The sequence below is a fragment of the Humulus lupulus genome, chromosome 6 (genome assembly GCF_963169125.1).
Source record: "Humulus lupulus chromosome 6, drHumLupu1.1, whole genome shotgun sequence".
In the NCBI taxonomy this organism is placed as follows: Eukaryota; Viridiplantae; Streptophyta; class Magnoliopsida; order Rosales; family Cannabaceae; genus Humulus; species Humulus lupulus.
Genome location: NC_084798.1, coordinates 159,730,072 through 159,755,448, shown reverse-complemented (window position 1 = coordinate 159,755,448; position 25,377 = coordinate 159,730,072). Strand labels below are relative to the sequence as shown.

The 25,377-nt window shown below is 39.6% G+C and overlaps 1 protein-coding gene across 2 annotated transcripts; it reads left to right on the top strand.

The window, feature by feature from the left end:
* The first annotated feature begins 2,501 nt into the window (after nucleotides 1-2,501).
* Nucleotides 2,502-5,670, top strand: LOC133782655 (uncharacterized). 2 transcript variants are annotated; one of them, XM_062221990.1, is made up of 3 exons: nucleotides 2,502-2,666; nucleotides 3,792-5,014; nucleotides 5,098-5,670. In XM_062221990.1, the coding sequence occupies exon 2, from the start codon at nucleotides 3,866-3,868 to the stop codon at nucleotides 4,958-4,960; it is 1,095 nt and encodes a 364-aa protein (XP_062077974.1). In that variant the 5' UTR covers nucleotides 2,502-2,666; nucleotides 3,792-3,865; the 3' UTR covers nucleotides 4,961-5,014; nucleotides 5,098-5,670. The 2 variants fall into 2 exon arrangements, with proteins under 2 accessions (XP_062077974.1, XP_062077975.1); XM_062221991.1 differs by having other exon boundaries at nucleotides 2,510-2,666; nucleotides 3,809-5,014.
* Nucleotides 5,671-25,377: the final 19,707 nt, after the last annotated feature.

The window sequence follows — 25,377 nt, the reverse complement described above, 5'->3', positions numbered from 1 at the left end:
AGAGGAAATATGTATAAGTAGTTAATTTAGTGTAAAATGTTTAAATCAAATATTTAATTATTAAGTTTGATTTTTGTTTAATGTTTAATAAATTTAACTAAAGCATATTTTATAATATTTTTTGTATTTTGAAATTAATTAAATTTTTTTGAAAAAAATTATTATATGTACAGATAAAATATTAACATGTGTCATCTGTTAAATAATTAACGAGACTGTTAGATTGGATGCTAACTGAACTGTTTAAAATTAGAGTTTGAGTATTTTTGCTTCAAATTTTGAAAGTTTGGTAGTTTGGTATATATCAGTGTCAAACTCAATATTTTGGATATTTATACTACAAATACTCTTTATTATTATTATAAACTATTTTATGTAAAAATAATTTAGTAATTTCATTTATATTAATTATTTTGTGAAATATTTTGATAGATCTTCTTTTAATAAATCCCATCCACTTAATATGTTTCTCAGCATTTTTCTTTTGCACCAAACAACTTATTTTTTTCTTACCTTTCTCTCATAATTTCTTTCGTCTTTCTTTTATTCTATATACCAACAGTGTTAATTTATGATTATTATTTTTTGAACCTTCAAGTTGATATAAGCACTAATTATTTCTTTTTTTTAATATAAAAAAATATGATCAATCTCACCCTGTTGAATACGTTGTGAATTTTTAATATAATTCATTGAATTTTTCATAAATTGAAATTAGGATGCATGTCTCTTAAAATAAAATAAATAATAAATGTCAATGTCCAAAAATTTGAAGTGAATTACTAATTTATTTAAATTCAATAATGTATCTAATTGTAAAAAAAGTTAATTTTTTTTTTAATATTCATAATTTTGGTGAAATTATCTTTTTATTTTATTATTGGATATATATTTTAAATTAATGCAGTCGTGAATTGCACTATTTTTTTCGTAGCTATTGAAAGGAAATTTAGAAAATAATATTCTTTATGATGGCAGATAGGAAGGGTCAAACAAGGTAAGATTTGACTTAGATTGGGTGAGTGAGATGTACCAATGCCAAAAAGTTTCTGTGGCTTTACTTCTTTGTACATGTTAGTATAGTTTCCGAGAAAGTTAAACAAAAATACTTACAATCAAATAAAACCAAATCCTTAAATCACAAGTTGGAAAAAGAAAAAGAAATAATGAAAGGTATGTTTCCAAAAATATATCATTTTAAAAGTGATTTATAGTTTTTTTTTCAAAACTTTTGTCAGAGAATAATATTTCTCTCATCTATATTGGTTTTGCAAGCAAATATTATTTAATAAAATCAATTTAAATACAAGTTTTTTTTATTGTAAATTAATAAATAAAATGTTTAATTTTTTTTTCTCTAAAAAAGTCAACTACAATCTTGCGCTTGTTAATTCACTCTTGACAATTATGAAGAACTTCATTTCTTCAATGATCTAATTTTCCACCCATGGATTTAACATTAATTTAGACCAACAATAAAAAAAAAATTGTCATTTAAACAATTGACTTAATAATATACATAGTTATATCACGGCAAAAGCTACACCATTGTCATGTTATGCTTAGTACGTGCTAGTCTTCGGGATAATAGTACTTTGACCAATAAATATTTGACTAATACTTTTTCAACCTATCAAGAATATAGGTATGGTATAGTTCAATTGTCTAATATAATTATATTTTCCTCGACAAAGAGAAAAGTTCAATTTGGAAATATTATCTCAAAATTAAAGAAAAATACAATTTCTATATATTTTGTTACAAGAAAATCCTTAAAATCAAATGGGTATGTGTGGAGAGAGGTGTTTGATTCCAATTTAATTGAATTGGACATTTCAAAAAATACATTTTAACTAGATTGAGCTTGATATAAAATATTCTTAAAAATCAATTATAATATATTATTAAATTTAAAATAAGTTATTTTTATGAATTGTTAAGATTTTTTTCCATGCACGTTAACACACCTAATCAAACAAATAAAAAAACAAAATTCACAACAATTACTCTTATAATCGTAAAATAATTTTAATGTTCTTTAACGTTTTGATTTTATTATTATTATTTTTTTTTAATTTTTTGAAATTTGACACATGACATAAAAACTTATTACATGCACATTGAAAAGAAATGGACAATAATTTTCATCTCATCTCTATTTCAAATTAGATTGGTTAATAGTAAAAAAAAACAAATTGGATCAACATAGTGAGCACTTCTATTCAATATAAATCTACTTAATTATTTTATGGAATTATTAATGTATTTTATAATAAAAAATATTTTCTGAATCGAAAAAAAAGACAAATTTCGGATAAGAAAACATATTGAAATTACCGAAAGAAAAGACACAAAATATAAAGACGTTTGCTCGGCTACATAGGACAAAACGGCGCCGACTTCAAATAGTGGTTTCAAAAACATTTTGCTTAGCGAAATACAGTCCTCCACGTCAGCACTCACCAATATGTAAAAAATTAAAATATAAATTTATATATTAACCCCCAAAGTTCCCAAGCGACAAGCTGCGAAGCGAGCCCTAGAAAAGCTGCTTCCTTTCTCTATTAATGGGCGATCAATTCCCTTTATTTTAGGGTTCAAGAAATCAAACTGAATCGCGGATGTTCTAGTTAGATTCAAATTTTCTATTGTCTCCATACATATCGGTAAATTTTTAAGGCTCATCCAATTTGGGTGTCCGATTTTTTATTTTATTTTTTGAATTTGGATCTTAGTCAAAATTGAAATTTCATATTTGTATCTCCCCTTTTTGGGTTGGGAATATTTCATTTCTTTTGTGTTCAGTTTACTTCGACTTACGATATTGTGTGTTTCTGAGGCTGCGAAAGTTTTTGGCTTGTGGGATTTGAAGAGCTGGGTCTGAGCTCATGATTTTAGATTTTTGGTGGGGTTGTTTTGAGTTTTTGATTTAGGATGGTCTTGTTCGACATATGTACGAATTTAATTATCCGACAGATGTTTTTTTAGTTAGGTAATTCATGTTTCTGACAGTAGTAGTGGTTTTTTTTAATCCTTTTTAATGTATTGAGGTAAGTGAGAGGTTTTGATTTATATATGATATCATTGGACTGTCACTATTTATTTGGGTTCATGTCAAGAGTCAAACTCTGTTATTATTATTGCTAGTTTACAAAAGCCATCTCAGTATTCAACTTGAATCGATTGGATGGCTACCATTTATGTTTAAGACAATAATGAGCCCACTGGAACCAGATTTCGCTTCAAAGCTTATGAAGATTGTTTATTTTTTGGCTACATACGATTTGGCGGTACTGACTATTGACGTGCTTTTCGCCAATTGTAGTCGTGGTTACAAACAAAATGAACATTCAGTTTAGGAAAACTATGGCTTGTTTTTACATGTTTTCTGTATTGGAGGGCTAGTGTAAAAAATCCAGAAAGAGTATGATGAACTAGGCTACATGAAGTGGCTGGTCAGAAGTAAAAGTCTCCAGATTGGGGAGAAAAAAACGTTGTAAGGATTGAACCAATAAATATCAATATTTTTTTAGAGTGATGAAGGAATTGGAGAATTGTGTGCTTAACTTGTTCTTTTTGATAGTGAAAGCTACGTGGATATGTGCCTTTTTTTTTTTCTTTCCATGTTTTATAATCTGTCATTCGTGTGTTTGTAGTACTGAATTTTATGTTCGATTTATTTAAATGCGGTAAATTTGGCATGTTGCCATTTTTTGAAATGTTTGATAACATTGACATTATATGTTCAAAGCAGTTAAATTTGATTTCAATTATCTGTTTCTCAATTCAAGGTGGCTTTTCCCTTCAGTGTCAATAATTCCGCCTGCTTGGGTGGAGGCACCTGAGTCGTTAGTGAAATACCAGAATGCCAAAGGAGAGAAGAGATCGTTCCGTCTCACGTGATAGGTGCCGATTTTCTCCATTTCCATGCAGCTCTAGTAATAGAAGGCGATCACCCAAGATTTCTTCTGATTCTGAGGAAAATGTGAAAGAATGGGAAGAAGCCAGGTGCCCTGTTTGCATGGAGCATCCTCACAATGCAGTTCTTCTCATTTGTTCATCTCACGATAAGGGATGCCGCCCGTACATGTGTGACACAAGCTACCGCCATTCAAATTGTCTAGACCAGTTTCGCAAGTCCTTTGCTGCAGATACTTCATCAACAGTGCCACAACAAGAAGAAAATCAAGTTCTAACAGAAGAAACAGTACCACAAGAAGAAGAAACTCAACTTTCAACCACAGACACAGTGCCGGAACAAGAAGAAACTCAGCTTCTGAACACTAACTTGTCTCCTGATCAGACCTCAGAATCAACAGTTACTGTGGTGCAAGAAGAAATAACTGTGGAGGGGTCTCTCACTTGTGAGCATCAGATCCCGCCAAAGCTTGTGTGTCCCCTCTGCCGTGGGCAGGTAAAAGAATGGACTGTTGTAGATTCTGCTCGTCGTTTCATGAATGCAAAATCAAGAAGTTGCTCCTGTGAAACATGTAGTTTTACTGGAACTTATACAGATCTCAGAAAGCATGCAAGGCTGGAGCACCCTCAAGTGCGTCCATCAGATGCGGACCCTGAGAGACAGCGTAATTGGAGGAGGTTGGAGCGTCAAAGAGACCTTGGTGACCTACTCAGCACACTTCAATCATCAATGGGAGATGATAGGAGTGGTGATGAAAGCATCTTACCTATTGATGATGGTGGTTGGCTGACTGTATTCTTCTTGATCAGAGTTTTCAGACCAGGATCTTCTTCAAGGAGCAGTAGCTGGTCTGGCAGCTCGAGAACCAGAGCACAGTTAAGTATCAGAAGAAGATCGACCAGACTTTGGGGTGATAACTATGAAGAGGATACTGGATCTTCTTCAAGAGAAGAAGATAATGAATCTTCTGATGATGGATCAGGTCCTTGGACTCGCCGTGACCGCGTCAGGCGAAGAACAACGCCAGACAACCTGCCATGACGGGGGAAGTATTGTAGCATCTGGTTGTGTTGCTATCATCTTCAGCTTTCAATAGTGAGTTCTGTTAACCTGTCTAGACTGGCATTAGTCAATCAATAGTTTTTCATGACTTAAACTGTTTCCCTTGTTTGTTTCAGGCGGAATGTGGGAGAATTTAAAAAGGTTTGGAATATGTTCTACTGAGTGTGGAACAATTCTGCGTGGAGTATGGAATGTGTATCAAGAGAGTGGGAAAAGAATTGTAATTTATTGAAACTTTCGATCAATCTATGATATTTTCTTTGGCAGCTTTTCTTTCACTTCCGCTGCAATTACCGAACTTCCTGTTTTAAGGTGTAAACCATTTAATAAAACGTGTGATATTCCCGGGCAAGGGCGGTGTAGTGGTTGCTATTCATGTTTTTTCAGTACATCATGTGGTGCTTCGAGTTCGACCTTTAATAGACCGTTTCCAGAGCTTTATGATGGTTATGTTTCTAGCCTTACGACCCAGCTGAAATTGGCTCCAGCAATTTTGTCACCTCTGTTGGCCCTCAGTAAGGAAGTTGAGAACCTCAAAAGAGTAAGAAGTTGAAAAGCAAAGAAGACTTGCTTAACCTGTGGCAGCTTACAATATGCAGACCTGCGTTATACTTTCGTCCCATAAATTCTAAGCAACATTAAATATTTGTCTGGGTAGTATTTTTTAATCTATTATGAAGTTTGTGGTATTTTTTAATTGGTTTTGAAAAGTTTATATTTTAAACATGTTTGTAGGCAATTTTTCGTTCACTTACATTTTCTTTTGTGTTTTTAAATAACACTTTATTTTTTAAAACAAAAATCTCTAGTCTAAATTCTTTAATTTAATTTTTTATATTTTATTTTATTAAACTTGCCAAGTTAAGTGTTCGATTTTTAAAATATAATAATATCCAATAATTTAATTACAACTATATAAATCTTACAATTTAGCTTTTTTTTTTTTCTTTTTACATGTTTGAATGATTGTGAATTCACATGTATTTAAAAATAAAAAATAAAAAGGTAAAACGTAATGATAGATTTTATAATAGTATTCAAATTATAGAATATTGTCATATTTAGAAAGAGAAAAGTATTCATCTATTATTATTATTATTATTATTATTATTATTATTATTATTTAACAAAATTGTAATGTGTAACCAACATAAATAATATAAATTTTAAAATATAATAATGTTTAATAAAATTTATAAGACAATTTTTAGGTGGGCCGGGTGTATGGGTTTTGCTCAACTAGTAAAACTATGAGAAATTTACAAAATTACCCATACATTATAAGAAACATTGATTTATACATTTACTTATTTTTTATACGATAGACACATAAATATTTGGTAAAGGTAGCTAGTTTTGAAACATATTGGCTTAGAGCCCAACCCCCACACAAGACAATAGCCGAATCTAGAATAACAAATTAAAAACTTACATTTCAAACTGTTTTTATCATATTAATTCCAATAAGTCGTTTTATTTACAATTATACCATTATTTGATCCTGTATTTGAACTTAATTGGTTTGCTAGTCATATCTGATCTGTCTTGTCTCTTCTCCCTTTATCTCTATGCATACTGCACCCCACATCTCCATTCTATACACTTTTATTGTTTTTCACGTATTTTTAACGTTTCTCTTTTTCTCTCTCTTCTCCTTAACTTTAAAAATCTTTTCTAGCCACACCGCTAGCCGGGAATTAAAAGTAGTGTCATCGTGACCTACTCTTTAAAGTAGTCATTTTGATTGTGGGAATCATATGTTTTTTTGGTGTCGCCACAGAAGATGACCATAATCAAAAACAAAATTTTAGTTTCTTTTTATATTTTGTTAACAAAAAAGTAACTAAATTTTAAACTTAAACAAAATTTAATATACCATAAGGTGTACTTGTTATACCCATATTTTTTGGCATTTATGATGTTTCAAAGAATAATAATTACAAAGGGATGATGAGCATAACTAATTGTATTCATATTCTCACAAAGCACAAAGCAAACTATAACAAAAGGGATTTGGTCGCCTAGCCACATTCTTCAACCTCTGTTCGCACAAGAGGGGTTCTTCTCCTCTGTTTGCACAAGAGAGGTTCTTCTACCTCTGTTCGCACAAGAGGGGTTCTTCTCCTCTGTTTGCACAAGAGAGGTTCTTCTACGCTGTTCACACACGGCAAGCCATCACACGCTAACTGGAAGATTCTGGTCGCCCACTAGTACACTCGTGCTCCTGTTCGTTTATAGTTACATGACGAATGCTAACAGAGATGCTTAATCATGACCTAATCGCTAACATTTGTTAAGTTCAGGTCTGTTCGTTCTTGATAGGCTATGACGCTAACAGAATTAGCAAAGGAGTACATTGCCGCCATTTATCAAAATACAACTATATTTATGTTATTGTAATGTTGTAATGTATTATTTACGGGTCAAGCCCAATAACTTAGACCCATGATTTATATGTGTTTACTGAGTTTTTTGGAAACTAGAAATTTATCAAGAAGTAAGAGCTGAAAAGAAAGAATTAGAGATGAAGAATCAGAGTTTTTACGTGGTTGGGGCATTAATGAGCCTTAGTCCACGAGTCAATAGTATTAGACTTTAGAGAGTTTCTGACAATGGATTTTTCTACAAGTTTTAGTAGAGTTTTGCTTACAAGAGAAAATTCAGGGATCCTTGCTACAGTGCACAACTGGCCCTATTTATAGGCAGTCAAGCACAGTGGGCTTGGGCTAGATTAATCTGGGCCCAATAGGGATATAAACACAATTTGCTTGCTAATGGATCCATAATACAAAGAATGTTACATAATAAAATGTAGTTAATCTGGGCCCATTGGGTTGGCTTAGGCGTGACCAAGCCTTACAGCTGCCCATTGTACGTTAGCTCGAACTGGTCCGCGTGGGCTTCAAAGGGGATCTTGGGGACAAGATCTGTCAGAGTAGCGGCAGTTCTGTTTCCTAGGAACATTGTACGTTCCATGCGTACTCTCTTCTGCAGGTTAGTTGAGGAGATCAACTGTCGGATTTCATGGGGACAAGTCAGCATTGGGGCTAGCTAGGCTTGCCCTATCTGGAAGTCTGGTCCAGGTTCATTACTAATGTCCTAGTTCACTTACTGGAGTCTTGGTTCGTTCACCAAGACTCGGGTTCATTTGCCAAGATGGACATCGTGACTGTAATGTCCCAAATTCCCTAATGTGGCTTAGTGCCTGGATTAGGGGGCCAGAAGGGCCATACTTTATTTAATATGTGATTATGTGATTATATGCATGATTATGTGAGTTATATTGTTATACGATGATAATTGCATGCATGTGAGCTCACTTCTTATTAGAAGGGCATTTTTGTAATTTTGACCTGTTAAGGGCATAATTGTATATTTATGTGCATGTATGTGATACATGGGTGAGACCACATTACTATGTGGATATGTTTGAGCTATTCGGCATGAGACGATCCTAGAATGCAAGTTAGCGGTTTGGTCATAACGGGGTTAATTACCGGGCTCGTGGTGAGCCTAGGGGTAAATTGATGTTTAGTACATTACCAGGAATGAGCGGGTAATGAGATATGATTTATTAATTATTTGAGGATATTGGAGTAACGGGAATTGGAGGACGTTAATTCTGATTAACAGGATAGGTGGGAAATGACCACTATGCCCTTGGATGAGTTTGAAAGATTAGATTAGTTCTAGGGGCAATTTTCTCATTTGGGTTATTAGATAGGCTTAAGTAGGATGGATGTAGAAGGTTTACGGCAAAAACATAGTTCCCTTCTCCATCTCTCGATCATCTTTTTCTCTCTCTTTTCATTGGATTTTTGAAGCTATTTGAACTTGAGAATTTGAGGCTCGAAGGTTTAGGCTAGTAATCAACATCTGAAAAGGGGTTCAATTCAAGTTTGAGGTAAGGTTTTCAACTATAGATTTATGAGTTTTTACTCTGCTTTGAGGTTATTTGAAAGCTTGAGATTTTTATCTTAGAAGTGGATATTTGCTGATGTTTTAAATGTTTCTAAGCTTGGGTTTTGTTGTTTGAATGGTGGTAATGTTGTGGTGATGATTAATTGTGATATTGGGATTGGTTTGATGAAGATTTGGCTGAGTTTAGATTGAAGAAAATGCAGGGGAGCTGAGTTCGCGGGGTCAAGTTGCGATCGAGTTCATGCAAGTCGCGACTTGAATGTATCCCAGAGCCACCTCTGGGTTCTGTCTAGCAGGCGTGCAGCGACCCTCAGGGTCGAGTCGCGGCCTGCCCCTAGCACCCCAGACAGGGGGCTCTCTGTTTTGGGGACGCACCGTAGCTCTTGGGGGTAGGTCGCGGCCCGCCTGTCTTCTTTGTGTCAGGTTGGGTTTTAACAAGTTTTAGGCGCGGGTTTTCGATTCTCAAGGCTCGGGATTGAATCTACTAACTGCTTTCGTAGGATTCGAGGTCTCGGGAGCTGGGTTTTAGTTCATGAACCTTTTATTACTTATTTTATTGATGGGAATTCATATTTGGTTATGATTAGGTGATTGCTAAGGGGCCTAAGGACAGATCGTTCTCAAGAGTCGTTCTTTATTTATTTTACGCTCAAACTTGAGGTAAGAAAACTGCACCTAGTATGCGACATACATGATTATTGATGAGGCATGTTGAGTGCTCTCTATATATGGACATTGGTTGCATTGTGAATGCCTGGCAGGGTTGCTTATTTGTGAATGACACTGACTTATTAGTCAGAAACGACAATGGTGTTCAGTACTAGTCGGAAAGTTTTGAGTTATTAGTCATGATCGACAATAGTACTAAGCGCTGGTCGTATAATATTGACTTATGAATCAAGATTGGCATTAGCGTTCTGACCACAGGCCAAAATGATTAGATCTAATCAACATGAGCATTAAATGCTTGACCGACCTATTGTTCGAAGAAAACTAAAGCGCTTGGCTAGCCTAAGGCTAGTTACTCAGAGCAAGGGCTAAAAGGCTCAGGTGACTGGAAAGTCACATGGCTTAGGGCACAGTACCCCAAAGAGACTTATTAGTCATCTATTTAGTGCGCAAGACCTCAGAGAGACTTATTAGTCATCTATTCAGGGCGCATGATCCCAGAAAGACTTATTAGTCACCATCTGATTAGGACTGCAAGCCCCATAACGATTTATTAATATTTGTATACACGCAGTAATAAGTTTTCTTGCTGAGTCTTGGCTCATGGGTGCTATGTGGTGCAGGTAAAGGAAAAGACAAGGTCACCCAACCTTGAGTGGAGAGCTTAGGTGGCAACGTGTACATATGCAGTCGCATGACCACCACGGCCAAGGTGTTTCTTAGGGGAACTAGGGTTCAACCCTATTTTTGCCGCTTAGGTCGACGGATTATAACTTTTGAACTGTAATGACCATTTTGGATCGTAAATAATGTTGTAAACACTTTTATGGGATCCCATGTACAATTTAATGGTTTTAGTAAAATATATCCATTCCTTTTGACCGAGATTTTCACCCTGGCCCATTAATAACATTTAGATGCACGTTTATAACCTAATGACTCGTTTAGCGAGTTAAGCACTATTTAAAGTACACAGTGTGACAATCTTGGGTTATCCAGGGCGTTACAGTGACACTAAGTATCTCCCCTAGATTCTTGAGAAGATCTGTCTCCATCGACTAATTAGTCTACCACCTCAATTTTCATCTCGGAGGATGTAGGTTGGTCAGGACCGGGAAGATGAGTTGGGCCTACATTTAGTCCTGGTTCCTTTGTCATGCTCGCGCCCATTGAACGTTGTTAGGCTCGATGGTGCTTGGGATATCGGGGATTTCATCCTTCTTCGTTCACCAGGTTCAGGATGGGCACGGACCTCTTAAGAGGGCCTGCAGACCCATTGGGTCATGCCACGTGTCACGAGTGGAAAGCATGGATAACATTTACCCCCAAGTATTCATTCGTGTTCACAAAGTGGAGATTTTCCTCGCTCTTCCGGATCAATCTCAAATATCCTGGTTCGTTTACCGAGAGCCGAGTTCATTTACTTGGGGGCCGTTTGGGCGATCCCCATCCTTTCAAATTCTCAACGTTGCAGACACGTGTCTTCAGGTTGATGGTGCGTCTACGCCACTCATGCCCTAAAGATCTGGAAAGAATATTTTGATTGCCCAGGTGACCGATGGGTGTCAGCGTAATTCTTGAGATGTCTTGTCTATACAAAAAATGTTTATTGGGTACTCGAGTGGGTTGTTTAATGCTTCTGCACTATCTGGAACCGTTGGATGGGGATAGTCTTGAGATTTTTTAAAATGGATCGTTGGATGAGGTAGATGCGGATCGTGGATTGACAAATCCACAATTTAGTGTTCGATTAGGCCAATTAATGCCCCTGCATCATCCAGGACTATCGGATGGTAAATATCTTGGGATCCCCACTGTGGAATGTTGGATCAAATAGTGGATTTTTACCCTATAAATAACTTGACAGGTTCATTTCAAAACTTTACTCATCCCATACATTCAAACTAGAGATCAAGGAGAGATTCGTATGTCAACCATTACTGACGAGATTCTCCGACGATTGATACACCTTTGAGTCCACCTATTTCTGATGAGACCTTTTTCCGTTCAACCAGTAGACAACTCTGTCCCGGTTCAACCAGCAGACGAACTGCTGCATCATCTTCTCAGATTTAAGATTGAGATTCTACCGATTTTGTCGCCTGAAACTTTACGAATCTCAAATCCAGTACCTCAGTAAGTTTTCTGACCATTTTCTCATCTTTTTGTTCCTTTTTAGTTGTTTTTATTGTCACGTTATTCCCGCGACCATAAAACTATTAGGGTCGTGACCACCGTGTAGGGTGGTTCTAAGTAAGATTGTGGTAGGCATGAACCATAGATTTTCTAGGTGATAACTCATATTAGTTTGGTTGTCCCAGATCAATTCGAACGCCTCAATACTGTTTTGGGTGAGTTAGAAAACCTTTGACCTTTAGTTCTCGAATCAAGATCTTGGGATCTCTATTGATCCCAGATCTGGATCCGAAAGAGACCTCTCCAAGTAGTTTTAGGAGAACTCCCGTACCTCAACCAATTTTCTTCAGTTTTGGTGCTAACTGCTTGGTTCTCATTTTCTTTGTCGCTTCCAGGTCCTTGATCATGAGTCACGGTGTAACTTTATATGCGGAAGACGTTGTCCAGGCGACCCCCACTGGAAACACGTGGGAAATGGACGGGGAGAAGAATGAGTTCTGGAATTACCAGATGTTACACCAGTTGGAGAAAGCCCTTGGGGTAGAGGTAACTCCGGGACTTTTCTTTAACCGACTGGCCTGAAAAGAGGAGAAGGCCCATACTGGCGTGGGCATGTTCAGGGCCTGGAGCGTAGGCCATATCAGCGCGGGAGCTACTCTCCCGTTCCATAACTACTACGCGTGATTCCTCAAGTTTGTGGGGATCGCACCCTTCCATCTTCTCCCCCAGGAGTACGAATTGCTCGCGGGATGGCACATATTATGCGCATCGAAGGAGATCCCAACGCCCACTCCCGCAGAAGTGCAATATTTTTACAAATTGGAGCTGCAATTGAACTCGAAAGACAAGATGCGGGACGAGATTTACAGACTGAAAGCCCGCAGCATCAGTCTGACTCCATTCAGCATATGGAAACACCCTCAGGATGTCAAGCCCTATTGGTTCATGACATCTGAGTTCCTCCTAGAGAAGAACTCCACTTTGGTGCTGGAGTTCCAACGTGTGGGTAAGTTATCCTTCTCCACTTTCTATCCAGCCTTTAGTTTTGTTTTTTGGACACTCACAATCCTAGAACACAATCCTGGAAAACAGGTCCATATGCTCAGACCTGGCTTAGCGAATCGATCTTGGAGTGAAAAAAATTCTATGCCACTCTTAGTGCTGAGGAGCTGGACGTGGGGGGCTTCATAACTATAGAGAATCTTTGGCTTGTCAGGTTGATTGTCGTGAACCAGTCGATAGATGCTCCTAACTTCCGCGGGCTACAATGCGAGAGGGCACCCACCCTGAGGGAGGAACTGGCCCTCATCCACATCGAAGCAGTGGAGGCCGCGACAAAGGCGGACGCAGGAACAGCGAAGGAGCAGGCCTGTCAGGCAGAGAGGGCCGAGTCCGAAGAACTGGACGCCCTTCTCAAGGGGAGTGTTGTGAATTTTCCTAAGTGCGTGCAAGTGTACACAATCATCAAACAAGTAATAAAGTGAAAGTAATTTTTATCTTCTCCTCAAGGATTGCCAAACAAATATTGTAAAAATCAACACCAAACAATTTGGGGTACAATTAATTTTTTTGATGATTTAATTAATTGAACTAAAAAAAACTAAACAAGAAAATTAAAATAGGTCTTTAACAATAAAGCTAGAAAATGACAAATAGTGATTAATATCATGATAAAAGTTAGGCATATCAAATTCCCCAAATTTGTAATTTTTCCCTTGATGTTGCAACAAAGTTCATGGCAAAGTTCTCTTGTAACTAGGATTTCCAATTTAATGCACATGCCATTTTTCCAAATGCTCATGTTAAATTTCCATCAATTAAATTCACATATTCCTATGCTAAATTTAATTTCAAGAACATAATTCCAAGTACCAATCCTTCAAGTTTGCAAAGTGAAAAAAATATCCCTAAGTTATTCACTAATCAATAACAAAATTATCAACATGCATCAATCAAGCATTTCCACTAATTTTAACCCTTCCGGAATTAAAACTAGCTTGTCTCTCACCTAAGTTGATCATTCTCAAGCAAGAAATTTGCACAATAAATATAGCTCAAATGAATAAGAGAAAATTTTCATAAAACATTCAACACTATTGGGGGTTGATTACAAATTAGGGTTCATCAATATCCCTAACACAAACAATTTAGTTCATAGTCAAAATACCCAAATCACCACAATAAATATTCAACATTATCTCAAGTGTTCAAGAAAGAAAGAAGAAGAAAATAAAATTATAGGAAAGGAGAGTTTAGAAAGACAAGCCAAATTGATAGAGATCTTTTATTCTTTGTCTTGTAACTCTTCTTCTTCTTGATGATTTAAGCTCAAAGGTGCAGCAAAAACTCTCTTCAATGGAGCATGGGCAGCTGGGTTCCTTTCTTGGAGAAGAAGATCATCTCTTTTTTGGGCTCACAAAGGGTATAAACCCGCCCTTTCTCTCTCTACATGCAGGGTACCACTTCCTTTTCTTTTTCAGAATTTTGCAGCTCATTTCCACCTCATGTTCCCACTATTCAAGTCTATCTCCTCCTCATTTAATCACATGCCAATTGTGCAACTTTATGCTGCTGGCTGCCCACACTTTGCTGCAGCAGAGTTGATTGATGTTACAACAAAGTGCCAGAATTTCAGGTCCAAAATGATTTCCTTGCACGTGCTTCACTAAGCTTTCCAAGCACCCTCTCTTTATGCCTTCAAAGTAGATACCACATTTTTAGAACATAATTCCATTATTTTCCACAAGAGTTATCATTAATTAAAACAAAATACACAAACAAAGTTAAGAGACAAAATGACTAAAACCACACAATAATAACACAAACCACAAGAGCTCCCAGAGCTAGCATTTCGGGGCAAGGTAAATCACCTTCAATTTTAACTTATGCCCCTCATTTTGGGGGCTTAGTAAGGAGTAGGCATGTAACGACCCAAAATCACTAATATGGCTTAAGGGCCTTGATTAGTGTGCCGGGAGAGCATAATTGGTTTATGTGTGAATTTATTGAATTAATGGGTGGTTGTATGATAAGCATGCTTGTGTGATTATATGAATATAAGTGTGGTTAAATGTTATATCTGTGAGAACCACATTATTATGTGGGTAGATCTGCAGCGTGTGACTTGAGGCGATCCTAGGGAGCTAGATAGCGGGAAAGTCACAACGGGGTTTAATTGTAACGCCCCAAACTCCAGGGACCGTTACGGTGTGCCTTGTAAACAGTGCTAAACTCGCTAATCGAGTCATTTGGCCAAAATCGTGAACTAAGTATGATTAGCGGTTTAGGGATTAAAATCTTTGGTTAGGATGTAACGTTTCACTAGAACGTTTAATATATACATTGGGATCCCGGAAATAAAGTTTCAAAGTCTATTACAGAAAATATTTACAATAGGCCGTTCTAAGCGGCAAAACAGGGTTCAACCCTAGTTCCACTTTAAACCTCGGCCGTGGCGGACGAGCAGCTGCATATGTACACGTCATCACCTAAGCTCTTCAACTCAAGAATGGTCTAGCTTCCTCTTGCCTTTACATGCACCACGTAGCACCCGTGAGCCAAAGCCCAGCAAGAAAACATAATAAAGCATGATATAATGTCAACAATGATCATGATAACCATTCAGGACTATCAATCCAAACAAATAGGTGACAATAGCCAAAAGTCACAATAATGAGCATCGCTCCCTCTAGCCATGTGACGATAGGGTCACCAGGGCTTAACTGATAAGTGATCCCTTCATAAGCTTGATTAGGATAGGTGCATGGTGATTAGTCACCAACATAACCATCCTCTCGACTCTAGAGTCGTAGCTAAGGACAGCGTCCCCCAGCCATGTGACAAACATCCATGTTTCAAAGTCTATTACAGAAAATATTTACAACAGGCCGTTCTAAGCGGCAAAACAGGGTTCAACCCTAGTTCCACTTTAAACCTCGGCCGCGGCGGATGAGCAGCTGCATATGTACACGTCATCACCTAAGCTCTTCAACTCAAGAATGGTCTAGCTTCCTCTTGCCTTTACCTGCACCACGTAGCACCCGTGAGCCAAAGCCCAGCAAGAAAACACAATAAAGCATGATATAATATCAACAATAATCATAATAGCCATTCAGGACCAACGGTCCAAAACAGATAGGTGACAATAGCCAAAAGTCACAGAAGTGGATACAACTCCCTCTAGTGTGCCAGTAGGGAAGGTTGGGATTTATGTGTGATTTTATGAGTTAAATTCATGGTTATGATTTAAAGCATGTTATTTGGCTATTTGTTTAACTGAGATGCATGGCTATGTTTACTAGTATGCATGTAGGCCCGGATCGTGTTAGAAGGGCATAATTGTATATTTGGCCATGTTGGGCATAACTGTATTGATATGTGATAATTGTATTCTGTGAATTGCACCACGTGGGTATGGTTTTATTATTGTGATGCACGTGCCGAGACGGTCCTAGAGAGCTAGTTAACTTAAGAGTCACAACGGGATTTCTATACCCGGCTCGGGAGGAGCCTAGGGGTACCTTGGGAATTTTATGGCTAAGTTGAGATTTAGCGGGTAATGGTTATTGGAGATTTAGTAACCTGGGTAACCATTAGTTACTGCTGTGGGTAACAAGTTTTAAGGTAAAAAGTGATAGAATTGAAATGAAGTGTAAAGACTTAAGTGCCCTTGAAGGTTTAGTTAGGAGGATTAGTAGGAAAGGGTAAAATGGTCTTTTGGCAAGGGTTATAGACATTTTGCAGCTGGGATTTAGGGGTATACGGTTTGGGCATTTATGTCACTTGAGGCTTGATAGAAATTGAAGAGAAGAAAGAGAAGGAGAAAGAAGTTAGGGCAAGAAGAAGAAGAGAAGGAGAAGTGGGAGTCTAGGAGGAGATCAAGGACTTTGTGTGGGTTCTCCATTTGAGGTAAGGGTTTTATACACATCTAAGTTTTGATTTCTGTTTTGATTTGTAAAATCTAGAGCTTGAGTTAGTGTGTTTGAGTTTTTGGTGTGAGTTGCTGAAAATAGGAATCAAGGGGTGGATTCTTGAGTGTGTTGATGTTTTGGCCTTGTATCTAGTGCCTATAGGTTGTTAAGTTGTTCATATGAAGCTTGGAATTGAGTTTTGGGGGTTTAGATATTGGTTTAGGGTGATTTGGAGAGGTTGAAGCTCGGGAAAACGCGAAGGAAAAACCCAGAATTCTGGGTCTGCGAGGGCGTGACGCGGCGGGGAGCCTCTGGTTTCTGGGTGCCGCGGCACAAGAAAGTTGTGCCGCGGCACAAGGCTAATTTCAGGATGGCATTTTTAGGCAATTTTAGGCCTTTGCTCCGGGGGTTCGGGGGATGTCTCCGGGGTGTTGTTTTAAGGTTTTAGAGGTCCCGGGAGTGCGGGATTGGTCCCGGGAAGCGGTCTTTGATTTGGTTAGTGTTAAGGGATGTTTCTTGTGTGTTGTGACTAGGTTATTGGAGAGGCTCGTGCTAGGGGACCGTGCTCGCGGCGTGAGTGCATCAGGAGGCTCGGAATACAGGTAAGAAAACTATAACACCCGTAGGAGAGGGCATGGGCCCGTAGTATGATTGCGGGGCACGGCCCTATGTTGCATGTTGCATGATGAGATGATTGCAGGGCACGGCCCTATATTGCATTATGTGTTAGGGTGTAGACTTAATTGAATTAATACTTGTTGGAATGTTGTTGTGTTATACTATATGTGTGATTATAGTAAATTGTACGGCAAGGGCCGAGAACGGCGTAGGCCGGGTACGGCAGCGGAGCCGGAAGTAACACCTAGCACATGGGATGCTTATATTCAGGGTGGGACCCAAGGGATACATGAGTTATCCTCGCGGTGAGAAACGAAACCCCAGGCTTTGGTAAGGCCTCGGGGGCGGCACGGCCGTACTTGTTTATTATGATGGTTTTCCTATTTATCAGTGAATTATGCCAGTGATATTATTATTTGCATATGTTATGTTCTGCATGAGTTTTCTTGCTGGGCTTCGGCTCACGGGTGCTCTGTGTTGCAGGTAAGGGCAATGGCTGAGTCAACCAACCATGAGTACGGAGAGCGTGAAGCGACGCGTACATGTTTGGCCTGCCCGACTGCTTTGGTTGGGGGTTTATTTGAAAATGGCTGTAATAATCTATGATTTTATGATTTATCAACTGTAAACTTATTTCAAAATGTAAATAGTTTTCAAACCTTATTTTGGGATCCCAAATGTTTAATACTAGCAGTTTTAAATGAAACGACGCATTTTCTAAGATTACAGCCTTAAATTTTAATTAGTCACACTTTTGTCTCAAAACCTCGGTTAGCGAGTTCATTGCACACTGTTTTGTCTTAAAAATCACTTAGTAACGGCTCTAAGGAAGTAGGGCGTTACACAAACAGTCACCGGGGTCATATACCTTGGCTGAAATCATCTGGTCTTAGACCAGGCAAGCGCTTATATTTCTCATTGACCTTCCGGTCGGTCCAGTATTAATACCCCATATGAGTCATTCAATGCCGACCTCAATTAGATCTAATCTCCATTTGGCCCGGCGTTTACGACGCACTGCCACTTCTGACCCTTGGGTCAGTGAAACACGACCAGTGCTCAGCCCGTTGTGAACTTAACTAATAAGTCACAGCTTCACAGACGGATTTGACACCATTGTCGATTCCGACTAATAAGTCAGCGCCATTCACAGGTAAGCCATGCCATCAAACATATATCACATGTCTATTATCCATAAACAAGGTATTCAGCATGCTTACTTAACAGGTATTAGTACAATTAGGACTATGCATAAACACAGAGGCTCAAGCTCTGAACGATATCATACACAGTATACAAAGCATGTCCTAATCACATGTCCCTCATGCATCATATGCATAATATTCCACAATCCAACATGCACCAATAATAGTCATCCATGTCACGTTCAATAATCAACCAACATGCATCAAGAGTAGCCATGCATGTCATACTCAGTAATCAACCAACATGCATCAATAATAACCATGCATGTCATACTCAATAATCAACCAACATGCATCATTACTAGCCATGCATGTCACATATACACAGGGTGCAGTTTTCTTACCTCAAAGTCGAGCTAGAACAATTAAAAAAACGACCCTTGAGAACGATAAACTTTTAGTCCTTTAGCGGTCACCTAGTCATAACCAAATAATCTCCAATTAATGAAAATTACCAAAGATAGGGTCTTAACCTAAACCCCACTCTCGGGACCTCAAAACATGCCCACATAGTGAGTAGATTCGATCCCGGGCCTTAAGGATTGAAACCCCAAGCCAAAAGCCCTTAAAAACACCCAAAACAGGGTTCTGAGGGAACAGGGTAGCGCTACAGCACTGCCCTTCTAGCGCCCCAGTGCTCAAGGCAGAACCACAAACCGCCCAACCTCCCTGCAGGTAGCGCTGTAGCGCCACCTTCAGCCAGCCAATTCCCAGAATTTCCTTCCATCGATTCCACCATTTCTAACCCAATCCAAAAGCTTCCAAACATCAAATTAACTCCCAAATGAACCCAAATACCATCTCCACATGTCCTAGGGACCACAACCCCAAGAACCCTAGCCAAAAATCCAACCTATTCCCAAGTTTCCAACCCAAAAACCAGCTGAAACTTAACTTAGAAAACAGAGCAAAAGCAAGAGTTCTAGTGGCTAGAAACTCACCTACCCAATCCAAAAGCTTCCAAACATCAAATTAACTCCCAAATGAACCCAAATACCATCTCCACATGTCCTAGGGAACACAACCCCAAGAACCCTAGCCAAAACTCCAACCTATTCCCAAGTTTCCAACCCAAAAACCAGCTGAAACTTAACTTAGAAAATAGAGCAAAAGCAAGAGTTCTAGTGGCTAGAAACTCACCTCAATCTTAGTTGGTTCCTTGGCTTAATTCCTCAAACTGAGCTCAGAAATCCAAAGAGAAATGAGGAAGAAAATCTATCTGGAGAGAAGGAGGAGAGGCTCTGTTTTAGTTACTCTTCTACAGCCTTAATGGCTGATATATATCCTTAAGGTCAAAAGACCATAATGCCCTTAAGCCAAATAAACCCCTCTAAAAGCTTCCGAGGGTAAAACCGTCCTTTCCCGCCTATCTCGTTAATTATAATTAACGCTCTCCAATTCCCACTATTCTCAATATTCCCAGATACCAATAAATCATATCCCATTACCCTTTAATTCCCAGTAATGCTCTAATCATTAAATTCACCCCGAGACTCACCCCGAGCCCCGAACTTAAACCCGTTGTGACTAGACCGAACACTTACATCTCATGATCATCTCATGTCGATTAGCTCGAACCAACCCACTTTATAATGTGGCTATATTAATTAATCACCACCATGCACCCAAAATATACAATTACGCCCACAGTGGCCAAATTACCAAATTACCCTCATAATTAACACATGAGCCCATATGCATGCATTCACCATCATATAATAATATAATTCACGTAACCATGCATATAATCATTAAATACTATAATAAATCAATTATGGCCCTCCCGGCCTCCTAATCAAGGTCCTAAACCTTATTAGGAAATTTGGGGCATTACATTAATATTTGACTTGGGGCAAGCCAAGGGGTAATTCGGGTATTAGATGGTTATCTGGGTTGTCGGGTTATGGAAATAAGTATATGGAGATATATTTGAGGTTAGGAAGCTTAGGCGGGGATATTGGGGAATTTTATCGTTTTGCCCTCGGGGACGTTTCTGGCACCCCGAGCCTCAGGATTGACTTAATTAGCCAAGGGTTAGACTAAACAAAATAGAAACCGGTAGAATAAAACACAAACCGACCTATTTTGCTTTTCTCTCCCTTCTCTTCTCTTCTCTTCTCTCTCTCAAGGAAAAAAAACCACTGAAATTTAAGAGAAACCAGCTGGGAATTCAGTGATTTGGGCTAGAATCTTGAAGGTTTAATCTAGTGCTCAGCTAAGGGAACTCAACCAAGATTAAGGTAAGGGCTGAATCATATTTTTGAGCATTAGAATTCTGAGTTTTGGCTGAGTAATAAGGGTGTTTATGGTTTTGATGTTTAAGGGTTGAATTAAGCTGAGAAGCCTGGATTTTAGCTCAGGAATCTATTAAGGAAGTGGTTCAACAAAGAAGGTAAGCTTCAATTCGTAATTTAGAGGTTAAAATTTGAGTTTGCATGACTGGTTTTTTGTATTTTGAGTTGCTGGGTTTCAGGGATCAAAATGGGATTTTAGTAGGTTTTTAAGCTGGATTTCTGTTGGATTATGTTGTTAGAATCATGTTAAAAGTTTTGTGATTAATGGGTTTTGAATTAGGGTCCTTTGGGATGGTTTTGAATAAGGTTAGGATGTTAGATATGGTGGATTTTCTGGGCACGAAGGGTTGGGCCGTGGCTCTGTTCTAGAGCACTGCGGCCCTACGAATTAAAGAAGCCAGGGAGGCTCGGCCAAAGGGGAGCGCCGCGGCACCACAGGGCAGGGCTGCAGCGCGTGTCTGCCTACTGAGGGGCTTGGGTTCTGTTTTAGGGGTGGGCCGCGGCTAGGTTTCAAGGGCCACAACCCTTAGGTGCATTCTTGATCTTTTGGGGATTTTAAGCGCGAGAATCTATCCTAGGGTGCTCGGGATCGATTCCATCACCGTGCTTGGCGGAATTCGATATCCCGGATGCTAGAACTATACCTGAAAACCTTTATTATGATATTAATGGAATTTATTATCTTGGTTATTAATAAGTGTTAAGCTAGGGCTCGGGAAACAGATCATGCTCGAGGGACTTCGCTTGTAGTCAGTGAACGTGGAAACTAAAGGTAAGAAAACTGCACCCAGTTGTGTAATTGTAAAGGGACTAAGGGTTCCCTAATATGTATGCTTTGAATGGATGGTATCATGCCATGTAAACCGTAAACCATTGGCCTAAGAGCGCCAAGGTTACACTAGCGCACAGGGCATGGCTCGGCCACTGGTAGCCGAGGACAACTTATTATGCTCTGAGCTTGGTTTAAGCGGGCCAGAGTCAGTGGGATAAACAGAGGGTGCGGCCTAAGTTTTCAGCCCTGATAATTATGTAACTTGATTGCTATTAACGTTTAATTGCATCTTTGATTCTGAGTACATGTTATGTAGTTAATTATCTGTTATTGCTGTTTGTGATGCATCTTATGTTTTCTTGCTGGGCCTTGGCTCACAGGTGCTACGTGGTGCAGGTAAAGGCAAGGGCAAACTTGATCAGCCTTGACTTGGAGAGCTCTGTGAGCTAAATGTACGTGACCAGTTGCTCAGCCGCCACGGTTGAGGGGAAGGCAGGAGCAAGGGTGCTAGAAATGTCTGTTTGCCTTAGAATGGCTGATGGTTGTCTGTATTTTGGAGTTTCTGTAAACTGACTTATAAACACTGTTTCTTTTTGGGATCCGATGTTTAAAACTGTTTAATTATATAAAATGTATCTTTTGAGACCTAAACCCTTTTAAACCCTAGCACATTCATGGTTAGTGACACGTTTTAACTAAATGACTTGATTAGCAAGTCCTGCACCTTTATAAATACACAGTGTCGCGGTCCTGACTATCCAAGGCGTTACAACTTGGTATCAGAGCGTCCTAGGTTTAAGGGTTCCTGAAGACCGGCTGGACATGTACATTCACTACTAGAGACAAGCTCGATTCAGGGTTTGGTAATGTGTACGTATGCTTATATGCTTGGAATGGATTATGAATGTTGTTGTTCATTGGATTAATAGGATGTATGAGATACTGATAGGGCCTGGCCCTTGACTGCTGTATGAAAATATTAGGGCATGCTTATTAGCATTGCTATGCATGTAAATGAATATTTGAATGATTAAATGTATATTGAGCATGGATGAATGTTTTTATCTTAGTTGTCATGTGGTAATGTTGGGGCATGCTGATCAGCAGCCAGTGCATGTGGATGAATGCCTATATTCTGATTGTTTGTAATTGGTTATGTTCCCTTGGTGGATTTTGGAGAAATTTTTACCCTGTCATCATGGTCTGACTGCCGAGTCGTTGATTGCAGATTGACTTGGATAGTTATGCGCCTAAGAAACTACACGACTAGCTGGCACTAGGTCTGGGACCGGGGGTGATGACCAAGGCCAGATTCCTCCGCTAGTCCCTGAGAATTGGCAGCAACTCATGGCAGACATGCAAGCTTGATTGCAGAGCCAAGATGAACAGATTCATCTACTGCGACAGCAGGCTCCATCAGGGAGCACTGTCCTTATTGTACCACCTGCAGAGGTACCAGTTGTGCAATCTGGGGAGGTTGGGAATAGGTGGGAGCCGTTATATGAGCGGTTCAGGAAGCAGCAACCTCCAATCTTTGAGGGGGGACCTGATCCATTGAAGGCCGAGCAATGGCTCACTATGATCACAACTATTCTGGATTTTATGAGAGTAGAGGGGCATGACAGAGTGACTTGTGCCACATATATGTTGAGAGAGGATGTCCGCATCTGGTGGGAAGTGGCATCGCAGACCAGGGATGTGACCACTTTGAGTTGGGAAGGCTTCAGAGACTTGTTTAGCTAGAAATACTATAATGTTGCCGTCATGGCAGCAAAAGTTAATGAGTTTGTGGGTTTGGTGCATGGCAATATGACTGTTACTGAGTATGCCCTAAAATTTGACAGGCTGGCGAAATTTGCACCAGATCTTGTGTCTACTTATGCAGCTAGGCAGGACAGATTTATCAGGGGGCTTAATGTTATGATAGCCCGGGATGTTAGGATTACAACGGTACCTGGAGGAATAACTTATGCCCAGGCCATTGAGAAGGGTCTTATCGCTGAGGAAGCGGAGAACAAGATTTGGAGGGAAAGTGCGGTGAGGCACGAGGGTCGCAGAGTGGTGCCTCCTTATTCAGGGACAGGTAGGGGCGGAGGCCCCAGTGACTTCAAGAGAAAGAATCCTGACACTTCGACCGCTGCTGGTCCTGATAGGAGGGGTCGGGTTAGTCAGGGTGGCCATCAGGGTGGCGGCGAGGCGTGGCGAACCTATCCAGAGTGCCCGAGGTGTAGAAGACGCCACTTGGGCGAATGTCGGGCCAAAGATTGTTTTGTGTGTGGAACAGTGGGGCATCTCAGGAAAGACTGCCCAACTGTGAAGAAAGGTGAAGCAGGAAAAGTGGATAGCTTGACTCCAGCTCGAGTATTCACTTTGACACAGGCAGATGCCGAGGCTAGTCCCTCGGTAGTGACAGGTCAGCTTTCTAGCGCTGGCTCTCCTTTTACTGTATTGTTTGATTTTGGTGCTACACATTCCTTTGTTTCTAGTAAAGTGATTGATAGATTGTGTAGACCTAGTGAATATTGAACTGCAGGGTTTGGGACTTTATTGCCTACAGGGGAACTGGTAATTTCTAGGAGATGGATTAGGGCACTGCTAGTGATGGTTGATAGTAGGGAAATTTCGGTAGATCTGATTGAGTTAGATATGGAGGATTTTGATATGATCTTAGGGATGGACTGGTTGGTCAGATATGGGGCTACTATTGACTGTAGGAAGAAGATGGTGACCTTTGAGCCTGAGGGCGAGGATCCTTTTGTTTTTGTGGGTGCGGTATGTGGACCCCACGTACCCATGATTTCAGCATTGAGAGCCAGAGACTTGTTGCAGGGGGGATGCATAGGTTTTCTAGCCAGTGTGGTGGATACCACTAGGGTTATGCCAGCATGGCCGGGAGAAACTAGATTGGTGTGTGAGTTTTTGGACGTATTTCTTGAGGATCTACCAGGGTTTCCACCGTGCAGGGAGATTTAGTTTGAGATTGAGTTAGCACCGGGGACAGAGCTAGTATCAAGGACACCATATAGGATGGCACCAGCTGAGTTGAAGGAACTAAAGATACAGTTGCAGGAGCTGTTGGATTTGGGATTCATTAGACCTAGCTACTCACCATGGGGCGCTCCGGTGTTGTTTGTTAAGAAAAAGGATGGGACTCTGAGAATGTGTATAGACTACAGAGAATTGAACAAGTTGACTATCAAGAATAAGTACCCTCTACCAAGGATTGATGACTTGTTCGATCAGCTGCAGGGAAAGACGGTGTTCTCAAAGATTGATCTACGATTTGGTTATCACCAGCTAAGGATCAAAGATGAGGATATACCGAAGACGACTTTTCGAACGCGATATGGGCACTATGAGTTCTTGGTCATGTCTTTTGGTTTAACCAATGTCCCGGCAACTTTTATGGATTTGATCAACAGGGTGTTCAAGGACTTCTTAGATCAGTTCGTCATTGTCTTCATCGATGACATTCTAGTATACTCCAGTTCAGAAGCAGAGCATGAACAACATCTTCGACAGGTTTTACAGAGAGTAAGAGAACACCAGTTATATGCTAAGTTTAAGAAGTGTGAGTTTTGGTTGCCGAAGGTGACTTTTCTTGGACATATAGTTGGCGCAAAAGGGATTAAGGTGGATCCGTCCAAGGTAGAAGCGGTGAGAGATTGGCTGAGGCCAAGGAACGCCTCGGAGGTGCAGAGTTTCCTTGGGTTGGTAGGTTATTATAGGCGATTTGTGGAGGGATTCTCAAAGATTTCTTCACCGATGACAGAATTGACAAGAAAGAATCAAAGGTTTGTTTGGACAGAGAAGTGTGAGAACAGTTTCTAAGAGTTGAAGCGACGACTTATTTCTGCACCTGTGCTGAGCC

Bases quoted from the DNA above. Each gene is read 5' to 3' on its own strand.
- LOC133782655 (XM_062221990.1), top strand. From the start codon at position 3,866: ATGCCAAAGGAGAGAAGAGATCGTTCCGTCTCACGTGATAGGTGCCGA.